Genomic DNA, 12,500 nt, shown 5'->3' with positions numbered 1-12,500 from the left:
AGCAGCTTTCATTCTGCATGATTTCTAATCAAGTCCCTTTCCGTTTCCGTGAGTGTGTGTGTACGCACGCTGAGCTCTGGCTATCCCTACCTGCCCAGCTGTCTCAGCTATGAGCTTAACCACACCCAGGCCCAGAACCCACCCTGTGCAAGGGGAGAGGGCACGGCAGTCCCAGGCTGGCAAGGGAGCAGGTGTGAGATGTGTCTGGCTGCGAGAGGCCATCACAGAGTATCTGGAGTGAGCTCACAGAGTCGGACGAATTCCTGTTCCTTGCCTGCCATGTCAGCCCAGAATGGGCTGTGCTTCTCCCTAGACCCCTGACTCCTTCTCTAGTTTCTTGCTAGGACCTGCCACCCTTCCTGAGTCCTAGCCTTTTCTCATCCTTGCCAGCCCCTGCCAGGGTGCCTGACTCCTCTGTCCTCTGTCCCAGCCACGCCCAGGGCCCTGTTCTCAGTGACTTGAACATCCAGGATCGTTAACTACCTTTGTCCTTTCAGGCTGGGGCTGGATTAGGTGGGCTAGCGTTGTGTCCCATGAGGCCAGTACCTGGGCAATCAGAGTGGGCTGTCATGGAACGAGGCAGAGAGCTGATTCAGAGCCAGTGTCCTGGAGGCAGGTGCTATTGACCAGCAGGCAGATCCTAGCTAACGCTTTCACCCAGCTTACAAGGCGCCAGGCACTGTTCTGAGTGGACACAGGTTCACTCCTCCGTTCCTCTCTACGACCCAACGAGGCAGGTATTGTTATCCTATTTACTAGTGAGGAAACTGAGGCACAGAGCAGTTATGACCTGGCCGTCTAGTAGATGCAGTAGCCAGGAGCCACAGCGTGTGCTACCCCAGGGGCCAAATCTGACCTGCTGCCTGCTGTAGAAATACTCTTCTGGGAACAAAGCCACCCCCACTCATTTACATATCACCTATGGCTGCTTTCCAGAGATAGGGCAGAGTTGAGTAGTTGTAACCAAGACCCTGAGACCTGCAAACCTAAAATATTCACTGCTGGTCCTTTACAGAAAAGGTTTACCCATCTCTGCGGTATATCATACTGCTTCTCATGACTCCCATGAAATTGAATGCAGATTGTTTTATGTATGTACCAGTGGGCAATTTTTCAGATTCTCACATGAGAAACCCCCCCAAGACAATAGAACTGCAGCTTTAGGGAGTTTGGAAAGCCAGAGTTTTGGGCAACCAACTGCCAACACCAATTCAAAGCACAGCAGCCGAGGCAGGGCCAGCGGTGAGACGGGGACAGTTCAGTCAGAGCTGGTGGGAAAGAAGCGGAGAGGCAGGAGGGTGATTGCTGCAGTACCTGCCTCACCCCATCCAGGCTCTCGTTCATTGTTCAGTAGCTGGTGTATGAGGGACGCAGGGCCAAGGTGGCTTCAAGGTCATGGACGAGACCCCTCCACAGCTCACGGCCACCTGCTGTCCTTACGTGCACCTGCTCCTTTGTAGAACCTGGCTGGCAGCCCTGCCCTGATTGCCTGTGTGTATCCCCTCGTGCAGTCCCAGTGCAGTGTCAGGGAGGAGAGAGCCGCTGTGCTGAGAGCTGGTGAATGGTCAGCTCTCGACAAACGTGAGCTGTTTTTCCTTTGCGTCTTAGGGTTCCAACCCTGAGAGCAGAGTATTAGAATCGCGCCTTTATAAATAGCAAACCCCACAATGATGGAACTCTTACTGGGGTAGGCAGAATAACGTGCCCCTCACAAAGATCTGTACATCCTAATCTCTGGAACCTGTGAATATGTTTCCTGACATAGCATGGGGAGTTAAGGTTGCAGATGGAATTATGGGTGTTAATCCGTTGACCTTAAAATAGGGAGAGTGTTCAGGATCATCCAGGTGGGCCCGTTGTAATCATGGGGTCCTTAAAAGTGACAGAGAAGATCAGAAGAGGTCAGATGGATGCCACACGAGAAGGACTTAACCCACTGTTGCTGGCACTGACCGTGAAGTAAGAGGGTCATGGGCCAAGGAAAGTAGGTGGCCTCTAGAAGCTGGAAAGGAGGATTCAAGAGTTCTCCTCTAGAACATCCAGAAAGGAGCACAGACCTGCCAATACCTTGATTTTATCTCAGAGAGACCCTGTCAGACCCTTGACCTCCAGAACTGCAAGATAATAAACTTGTGTTTTAAGTCACTAAATATGTGGTCATTTGTTACGGCAGCAGCAGGGAACTACTCCACTTACCAGGAGTCTGACAGTTTGCTAAGCGCTTTACTGATGCCACCAACTCACCTAATCTTTGCGGTGAGTGAGAAGTATTATTATCCTCATCAAATAGATGAGCCAGCCGAGGTTCAGAGAGATTGACAAAGGTCGCATAGCCGGTCAAGGGCAGAGCTGACTTTAGACCACCTGCAGGAGGCTGCCCTTCGCCGTGCAGGCCTGACCCTGCCTGGTAGGGAGGCATTCTGAGGAAGCTGCTTTTCTTTCCCTGAGGTGCTCTTCAGGTGCCAGAGGAAGGTCTTCCGGATTTGTCTTTGCCAAGACGAATGAAGTTGTTACGCAGATGATTTGAATGGCGTGGGACCTGAGGCTGTCTGTCAGAGCTCGTTTCTTCCGATGATCTCCAAGCCCTTTCCTGCCAGATCCCAATTCTCTCTCTTAGCAGTTCTCTTAGTTTTCTCTTTCGGGAAGAGAAAGTCTAATTGTAGGGGCTGCTGGCAGAAGACCTTCAGCTTGTGTCCTAATGCACGCCTAGAAGTGGAGACGGGGGAAGATCCTCAACTTAACAGAATACTTCGCTTCTTTACTAGTAGGGCTCTTAGCACATGAGACATCTGAAAATTTCCCCTTAGGAGCCCAAGTACAAGGGGAGGCGTAATGTCTTGCTTTTCGAGGTATAAGAAAAGCATCACGATGATGTGCTCAAGTCCTCCTTTTTCTCTCTAATGGAACACAAACACTGGGTCTCTCTCACAGACTGGGAAACGGGGTTTTGCCCAGTGTTGGAGGTGAGGGTCGACTGAGGCCTCTTGCCTCTCAGGACCACCTGCTTCCCACAGGCTCTCGGTGCCTCACTCTGGCTGGGACAGGCCGAGGGGCCCCACTTTGGACCGGGGTCTGATGGAAGAGAAGGGAGGTGGACACACATCCCGGGCCGTGGAAGTGGCACGGCCGACCGACGGCAAGCAGAGACTAGCCGCTGTTGTGCTGGGGTGAACCACCCGCTGTGTGGTGGTGTGAATCCTGCCTCATGAGCACTGCTCCGATGAACTGGCTTTGATGCTCTGCAGACGCGGCTGCCTGGGCTTCTCGGGCTGGCGGGGCCCAGGCATCAGGCTCTTTAGTGAGAAGAGTGGTCCCTTATCATCAGCGGGAAGCCAGCAGGCAGGTGATACAAACGTATATTTCGGGATATTCAATTAGCCCTTTTCCTTTTAACCCCAAATAAAGCATGCAACAAGACATCTCAAGAATGGAAGAAAACTTTTCTAAAAACCATTGAATTGTACTTTTGAAAAGGGCGAATTTTATGGTATGTATGTTGCACCCCAATAAAGCTGTTAAAAAAAATAAAAGGAATGGAAGGAAAGGCAACAGCCTTTATGAATTCTTATCTGGGATATTCAGCACTGCTGGCTCCATTATTTAATGCTTAGCCTTCATCCTTCCAAAAGCTGACTCACAGTGGCTCTCCCCAGCAGCCTGGCAGTCTGTTCCTGTCTCACAGTAAAGGAAATGGGGACTTGCAGGGCTGGGCTGTGGAGCTTGTCCAGAAACAATGAAGAGCAGACCCAGTTGTGGGGTGAGAGGAGGACCCCAGGACACTCCTGGAGGCGGACCAGGAGACAGGACAGTCTGTGCCTGTCCCCCGGATGAACTTAGACCTAAGGCCCCGGTGCACATGGCAGGCAGTTACCTGGGACACCGGCCTGGCTGTCCTGCTTCCTCCCACCTCCCTGCTCCTGGGCTCTGGATCTCACCACCAAACACCAAAGCTTCAGAAACCAGAATAGCACTGGCTGCAGGGCAGAGTGAGGCCCCCCTCCCCAGCCACCCTCAAAGCCTTCTTAGCTCTGCCTGAAAGAGGGGCATATAGGAAACCGAGAAAAACCATAAGAAACAAGAGGGCTCCGCTGCTTTCCTGGGGTAATAGTCCTAAAGGCGCCCATACACAGGGACCAGAAGCAGAGCTGCCGCTTCCAATGAGCACACAGTCCAGCGTGGGCAGAGGGCTAAGGGTCCTCAGCCATGTGAGCCACGTCCTAAGTGGCTCTGTCTGTCCCCTCGGTAGAGCTTGGCCAGTCCTGCTGTCCAGCCCCAAATCACTCTGACCTCCAGCAACAATCATGCAATGGAACCCCTTCTGTTGCTATTTTAGGATTCATCCGAAAATCCAAGGGCAGAGCCAGGTGCTGGGTTTTTGCTTTGGGAGAGGTCTGGGCTACAGCCTCTCCTGCAGCTCCTCCAAAAAAGTCACCAGCACCTGAGTTTCCACTGAAGTGCATGACAGGAGCTGACAAAATGGCTCAGCTTCAAAAGATGGGGATCTCCAGGAACGTGGTCCTAGAGAGGACAGGTGGTCAGAAGTGGGTGGCACTGGGCAGCACCACAATGTCTGTTTCACTCCCAAACCCATTTTCTTACCACTCCATTGTGCAGCCTCAGCACTGCCCAGACTCTGGAGCAAAAGCAGCTGGGCGAGCCCCCGTGCGGGCTGCTCTCTGAAAGAGCTGCCCTCACGCAGGTGCTCCTGCTTTCAGCACAGCGGCTTCGGGAGCCTCACAGGCTTGGCTGGGTCTCCAGACATGCTCATCGTGCCTGCCTGGTGAGCCTGGGCTCGGTGCTCAGCCCTGCGGCCTTGGGTGCATTAACTGCTCAAAGCTTCGCAAGCTCCTTCCCTGCCCCACTTCCCTCCTGTCTCCGTGAATTAGCATGGAAGCTGTCAGGACCTGAATCGGTAATTCTCTGCTCTCATTAGTGGGCTGCATGTCAAGCACTGTGGGTGTGTCTCTGAGACCATATTGTGGCATTTCCTGGATGCCCTCTGTGATCACTGGCAGAACTTTCTGGAAAACAGGTCATGCACAGTGACGCCCAGGCACTCACGTGGGGAATGGATGAGCTGAGTGAAAGGTCTCCAGAAACCCATAATTCTTTCTCACAGGGGCCTCCGAGGAAGGGCTCGAGCAAGTAATGGTCAAATTGTACTTATCCAGCCAGACACAGACGCTAACCAATGTGCATGAACGGGGCTCCTGGGCGGGCCGGGCATACACCTTTCAGTTGCTGGCTGGTAGAAAGATCTGGATCATTCCAAGAAAAGGACCAGAGCAGCTGGGGTTAGAGGGCCACCCGGAGGGACTCTGGGAAGCAGCTGTTTACCAGCGCTGTGAAGGTATCTCAGTGGTTTAACAACTGCTGTGAACCAGTGCAGGCCATCTGAGCAGCCTCCCGGGACCTGAAGTTTTTCCAGTCCTCAAGCCAGACAGTGTATCTCGCCCATGACATGGAGGCGGGGCTGCTGTCAGGAGTATGGTTTCAACGTCAAGTTCTTTTACATCTCTGACCTGCAGTTTCCTCTCATCTATGATGGGAACGATAGAACCTATATCACAGGGCCACTGCGATGGCCTGGCCTCACCACCTGGCAGGGCCAGTGCAATGGAATTGGGGTAGAGTGTACGAGGGGATCAGCTCCGGGGGCAAAGGTTTTGCAGCAAACACCCAAGATTAGTCTGTAGTCCCCTCCTCAGTGGACCTCAAATAATTTTTGAGTGGCACTTTGCCACTTTGGACAGTACCTTTGGTGATGGCTAGTAGGTGGCACTTCGGCATACGTGCTTGTAGGTTCATAAACTATTTCCAAATCATATGGCCAATCCGGGGCCTTTCAGACTTACAGTCTGCACTGTTGTTCTTCCTTCCCCATCCACAGGCCGTCCCAGGCCTGCTGGGGCCCTGACAGCTCTGGTTCTTGTTCTCCAGTTTCTGCTCTGTAGAGCCATCTGTCCAGAGGCTGAGAGAGACAGTTGGCCATGGGAAGTCCCGAGCAGAGAGGGGCATAGCATGGCAGTGTCTCTCCAGCCGATGGGCTTCCTGAGGCCCCACTGGGGCACACTTCCTGCTCACACCACGTGGTTGTTTGTGGTGAGTCAGGGAAGGCAGAGGAATAGCTCCCCTGCCTGGGCGTTACACAGGTGCCACTTGAGCCCCGTGTGTGGCTGTCTGGTGAAATGGCCCTTCACTGTTCCCTCTCAGCCTCTTCTCCCTAGGACACAGACAAGCACCAGGGCTGGGTGAAGAATGGGCTGGGACCACAGCCCCTGTGCTGTTCTAAGGATCCTCCAAACACTGGCTCGGCCGCCGGACTGAGTTCACTGTGCCCTGCTCATCTGTGCCATGAGTGACCTCTTCCCTTGGGCGCCCTCAGCCCCCTGCATAGACACCTCTCTCTGGTCACCCCCTCAGTTGGTCAGGGATGGCCGAGTAGGACTGAACCCCAGCAGGGGCCACAGCCTGCATCTGCTCCTGGGGGCGGGTCTCATCCCTGGATGAGAGACATCCGTGGGTCGGGCCCCTCACCAGATGTGTCCAGACTCCCCTGGCCCCCTGCAGAGGACCCAGCCAAGGCTCTTGCCTGGGGCCTCTTTACAGCTCCAACTACGTCAGACATGGTCCTCCTTGTAGGTCTGCTTTCTTAGTGGAGAGTGAGGGGAGTTGGGTCTAGGACTGGTTAAGGGGAGGCCACTCTTTGTAGACATGGAAACCCTTCATGTGGGGGCTACACAACAGCAGCATCTTCCAGGACTGGGACCTCAGGGCAAGGCCATTCCTCTTTGTAATCTGAACTCAAGAAGTGTCAGTGGAAGAGCACCGCGGTGGGCTGTGAGGCTGTGTGGGTCCTTAGCCGCTGATACCCACTGAGCTAACATTTATTATGTGCCAGGCACTGTGCTAAGCTCCTTACATGGACCAGCTCATTGAATACACTCCAACAGCCTATGAAGAAGGTACTTTTAGTATCCATTCCACTTTCCAGATGAGGAACGAAAGTGCAGATAAGCTAGACTAAACTGGCAAATGGTCGAGCTGGAGTATGGATTCTGTCTCTACAGCCAGTGCTCGTAAGGAAACAAAATGAATGGATTAGCAGAGGCAAAGCCTCCTTACCTAAGAGATGTCACATGTAAGGTGTAGAGCAGGGGGTCAGTATACTTTTTCTTAAAGGGCCAGAAAGTACATATTTTCCACTTTGCAAGCCGTATGGTCTCTGTCATACCCAGTCTGCCTTTGTAGCTCTAAAGCAGCTATAGCTAACACGTAAGCAAGTGAATGTGATGTGTTCCAATAAAGCTTTATTGACATAATAGATGGTGGGCCAGATTTGGCCCTCAGACCATAGTTTGCCACCCCTGATGCAGAGGAAAGCTTCAATGCCCTTGACAAACTGGGTGACCTCAGATTAGTCATTTAACATCTTCATCTTTGGTTTCCTCTTGTCTAATAACTAACCACTATGGGGTACTTATTAACTGATTTGTTTTAAAATGATGCACTGAGCCCCTTGTAAGAGCCACGTACTATGCTGGGAGCCAAAGATACAGCAGGGAACAAGACAGAGGTCGTCCTGTTCTCATGGAGTCCACACCTGTGAGCATGACAGAGATAACCTTGGGTAAGGACACCAGCTAGCACCGTGCTTCGCTCAGGCAGAAATTCAACAAATATACCTCTTCCCATTGTCACGCCCCTGACTCATTATTCAGGACCCACTGCTTTCAAGTTTGTTGTCATTTGTACCCATACTGAGTAAAAAGGCAGGAGCATGCGATGGAACCCAGGACTTTAATATGTTTATAATCCATTTTTATGAAACACTGGCCTAATTGTGAATTATAATTTTTTCATTAACTGATCTCATTTTACTTGGTAATATCCATTTAGGTATGTGCGAGCAGTGAAACTCCATTTCTGTTAAATATTATATGATTCAGTTGATTCACTGATTTAGATTATTACTACCCCCCATTCCAAATGAGTGAGTCATCCATCTTTTGAGAGATAACAAGGACCTTCAGGATCAGGCGAGCCCCGTGTTGCCCTTCAAGCGTACCTACTTGGGGTGCCAAAGGCAGCCCGAGTTCTGGGATGGAGTTTTGAGTAGCACCACAGTCCTAAAAGCTCTTGCTTTGTTCTAGAAATGCACATGTAGTTTGCATTTTACTCTTTAATACGTCCTAATATGTTTAACATATCTGAGTTTCCTCCTGTATCTTTAAGGAAAATTGGTAACTGAGATGATAGGTCATGTTTGTCTTTGGAATTCACCTCTATCCAGCCCTTTGCTCTGTAGAGGCAGTGCGGCTTCGTGGTTAGGACTACTGCCTCGGGGGGCAGACATCCTGAGATTGCACCTCAGCTACTGCACTTCCTTCTGAGTGAACTGGGGCAAGTTTCCCATCCTCTCTGTGCCTCACCTTCATTATCTGTAAAATGGAGCCAGTAGTACTTCCCACCTGGTAGGGTGAGTTGAGTCGATATGTGAAAAATGCTTATAGCAGAGCCTGACTCATGGTAAACACTCAGCAAGTGCTAGCCGTGATAGTTATCCCAGGAGTTACACGGATCTCCAGTTTGGGGTATGTCCCAAGGACATGGCCCCCGAAGAGGAGAGGTGCATACACATTTTCACCCAGTGCCTGCGAGTCCCGGCTCCATTTACAGGAGTTTTGGCATCTCTCTGACTAAGGTCTCCGGCATCGGCGTGCTCGCTCTGCTTTCAGAATCTTCGGCTCTCTAACTTGCAGGGAGCTACAACGGCTCCCTTCTGTCCATGACACCCTCTGTGCCTCCAGTGATGGGGGCTTCCTCCCTCTGCAGCACCCCTTCCTAGGTGCTGGAAGGGTCCCCCTCTTACTCCTATAGGCCTCCTCCGCTTCCCAGACTGGCTCTTCCAAGAGTCCGTCAGGAGGAAGTGGTGCTAAGAGCTGTGGTCTGCAGCTCTGAGCTCTCCAACCTTGAAGACCATGGAACCCTAGCCCCTGGCCTGTCTCGGCCTGTACCTTTAAGTTACCTAGCATAGGTGTGCATGCACCTACTGGCTCCATACAGACAGCTGAGGGGACTTTGGCAAGTGTGCCAAGCCTGCCTCTCCTGTTCCTAACGCCCCTTCTGCTTCCTCCTGGTCCCTGTCTCATTCCAGGCTCCTAACTGTCTCTTACATCATGTTTATGAGCATGGAAGGCGCCGTCCAGTGACCTTGGCATCTCTATCCAGTTTTTCTGATTGCTGACCTTGAATGGTGGGCTTGACTACCCTTCCCTGGGAACGAATTCCATAGTCTTGACCTGTCAGCCTATGTCCTGGCAAGACCTACCCATTATCGCAATAAAAGGACTTAAATGACCCTCCGGGCTCCTCTTGCTATAGCAACCCTGATTACCATTTGTTGTGCACTTATTCTGAGACAAGTGTTTTATACACATGACCGTAAGTAATCCTCACAGATCTTGGGGGTGGTGGGTGGGTATTATTATTCCCACATTACAGGTGGGGAAATCAAGGCGTCAAGAGGTTGAGTGTTTGCTTGTGGTCATGTAACCAGTGAATGGTGGAGCAGGGATTTATTTGAATCCAAGCCTCTGCTCTTATAGGTAATAATGCCTCTTCCATTTTTCTTGGAAGCTTCCAGGAAAACGATGAGCTCTTCTTGACCTGGTGTGAGCACTGCCGCCCGACAAAGTCTACCAGGGATCCAATGAGCAGTGCCCAGAGTGTGTGGAGGTTTGGGGATGGTATGGCTGTCCCCTGTGCCAATGATTCCCTGTCCTGGTGGGCAGAGCCTGAGGCAGCAGGAGGCAGTCTGGCCGAGGGTCCTTGCAGCCAGGTGAATGTTGTACGATGGGACCAGGAAACTCACAGCAGGACCATACAGTGGAGACAGAGGTGGACTGGCAAGAACTGGACAGGGGAGCAGATGCCCAGCTCAGGGACCTGGGTGTGGGACAGGTTCAGAGCTGGCATGGAATGGGGGTGCGATCTGGGGAAAGAGAAGCAGAAGTCCCATTCGTGGGCTGGGACCGGCATCTCTGATGAGAAGGCAGACCGGGAAAGGAAAAGGTTCTAACTTAAAGCCATGGGGCATCAGGATCACACCCATCGGCTTCCCAGCAGACCCTGTTGGGTATATTTCTATATCCGTTGCGCTAGTGGTTGTTGGGTGGGTGAATGGATGTATGGATGGATACATGAGTTTGTGGACGCATGAAGATTCTAGTCTCCCTTCCCCCACCCCCAAAGCTGGGGCTAAGATTGTTTTACCTAAGGCAATGGTGAGGAAGGGAAAGGGGTTGTCATGGCATATGCAGGGGTGTGCTCTGACCCACTGTCTCCTTATCCCTTCTTTCTCCAGAGGCCCCCGCCAAACCTGAGGAGGCAGAGGCTGAGCCCTTCACAGACTCCTCTCTGTTTGCACACTGGGGCCAGGAGCTCAGCCCCGAAGGCCGGCGTGTGGCCCTGAAGCAGTTCCAGTACTACGGCTACAATGCCTACCTCAGTGACCGCCTACCCCTCGACCGGCCCTTGCCTGACCTCAGACCCAGTGGGTGAGCAGAGTCAGTGGCCGGGCCCTTGTTGACCTGCAGGTGGGGAGGTGGGGTCACCACAGTGCTGGGGACAGAGCTAGGACTTGGCGTCTGGACTCCTGGGTCTCTTCCTGGCTTCAGCCAGGGTCTGCCCACTTGGCCTGCGTCAGGCAAGTCACTCTCTCCCTACTCCCCCAGCCTCAGTTTCTCCATCTGCTAAGCAGGGGGAAGGCTTTCTTCCATTAGAAATTTGAAGGATTAATAACCTAATTTAATCCTTAAGGGAACGAGAATCATCTGGCATTCCTGTTAATAAGTCATTTTAACCCAATCAGTTGCGTTTTTATGAACAATTCTTTTTTTCTGTAAATTAGTTTTTTAAAGTACATCCATCTTCTGAGGCTAACAAGTCATTACACCCAACAGAGAAGTCTGTCTTGACTTCTCTCTTCATTAGAGACGATGTTCCTTTAAGGTTCAGTTAGAATTTTTATTACTCCTAATTATTAAAAATGTGGGCATGTACCATAGCTGAGAAGATCTCATTAACTTTTGTGAGCTCCCCACCAACACCTTCTTTTCCCCACTTTCCCCTTATTTTTAAAATTTTCTTAAAAGCTGCAAACCACAGTGAGCTTATATCTGGAGTTTTCAGGAAAGATCTTGCTGCTGGGCTTGGGGGCTATATTCTTTGGGAAGCAGAGTTCAGTTCAGTTTCATAGACATTTATTGAGCACCTGATGTATGCCATTTAGTTGGATGTGGTTTTTCTTGGCCCAGGAGAACTTGGCTGGGCTCTAGAGATGAAAGAGCAGCTGAGGATCTACAAGGGGAGAGAAGAGTATATGTTCATTTAAAGGGTATTTATTGAGCACTTACTATGTGCCAGAATAGTCTAGACCCAGAGATAGAGCAGTGAACAAAACGGACAGGAATCCTTACCCTCGGGGAGCTTGTGTTCTATTCTAGTTAGGTGAGGACAGATAATAAACAAAGCAAAGTCACCTATGTAGCAAGTACTGTGGGGAAATGTAGTAGTAAGTACTGTGGGGAAATGTAAGGTGGAAGAGGGAGATTGGAACAGCCTGGAATAGGAGGAGGGGTTGAATTTTTAATGAGATGGTCAGAGAAGGCCTCACTAAGAAGGTGACATTTGAGCAAAGACCTAGAGGAGATGAGGAAGTGAGCCATGTGGATACTCAGAGGAAAAACTTTCTGGACAGGGGGACCAGCATGTGCAAAGTTCCTGAGGTCAACATGTGCCTGGCATGTTTGAAGAAACGGAATGAGGTCCCTGTGGCTGGAACAGAGCAAACTAGAAGACAGTAGTTGGAGATGAGATCAGAGGGGCAACAGGAAGCAGATCAAATCGGGGTGGGGGGTTGGTAGTTCTCAAACTTGGCTACACCTTCAACTCCTCTGGGAGTTTTAAAATAATCCTGATACCAGGCTCTACCCTAGACCAATTGGGCAAGAGTTTCCAGAGGTGGAACTCGGTGCCCATGTTGTTTAGAGTTCTCAGGTGATTGCCATGCACAGCCCAGGTTAAGAATTGCAGAGAAGGGCTCTGTTAACTGTTGCAAGGTATGTGACTTTTACCCTGTGAGGGGCTCCGTGGGAAGACAGCCGCATGAAGAGAGACACAGGGTGAGGTCTGGAAGTGTCCCGAGCTCAGGAGCTTCTGTCCCTGTGGAGTTGGGGGTGCATCCCCCTCCCAATATGTGGATGTGCTCACCAACCTGGATGCTCTCTGAATTCCATATTTTAAGGATTTTTATGGAGGCATCATTACGTAGGCATGATTGATTATTAACTCATTTTCCAGCCTCTCCCCTCTCTCCAGAGAATGGGGGGTAGGACTGAAAGTTCCAAACTTCTAATCATGGCTTGGTCTTTCTGGTGACCAGCCCTCATTCAGGAGCCTGCCAAGAATCTTCCTCATTAGATCAAAAGATACTCCTA

The 12,500-nt window shown here is 51.2% G+C and overlaps 1 protein-coding gene across 2 annotated transcripts in view; it reads left to right on the top strand.

Moving 5' to 3' along the window:
- GALNT18 (polypeptide N-acetylgalactosaminyltransferase 18) overlaps window positions 1-12,500 on the top strand; it is a 360,452-nt gene that overhangs the window by 157,133 nt on the left and 190,819 nt on the right. For both annotated transcript variants that reach the window (XM_065881395.1, XM_065881396.1), the window contains exon 2: window positions 10,367-10,559. In XM_065881395.1, coding sequence (XP_065737467.1) covers window positions 10,367-10,559 — 193 coding nt within the window. The remainder of the gene's footprint in view (window positions 1-10,366; window positions 10,560-12,500) is intronic.

The sequence above is a fragment of the Phocoena phocoena genome, chromosome 8, assembly GCF_963924675.1.
Source record: "Phocoena phocoena chromosome 8, mPhoPho1.1, whole genome shotgun sequence".
Classification (NCBI taxonomy): Eukaryota; Metazoa; Chordata; class Mammalia; order Artiodactyla; family Phocoenidae; genus Phocoena; species Phocoena phocoena.
The sequence above is the reverse complement of the archived record's forward strand: the minus strand, read 5'-3'. Positions and strand labels throughout refer to the sequence as shown.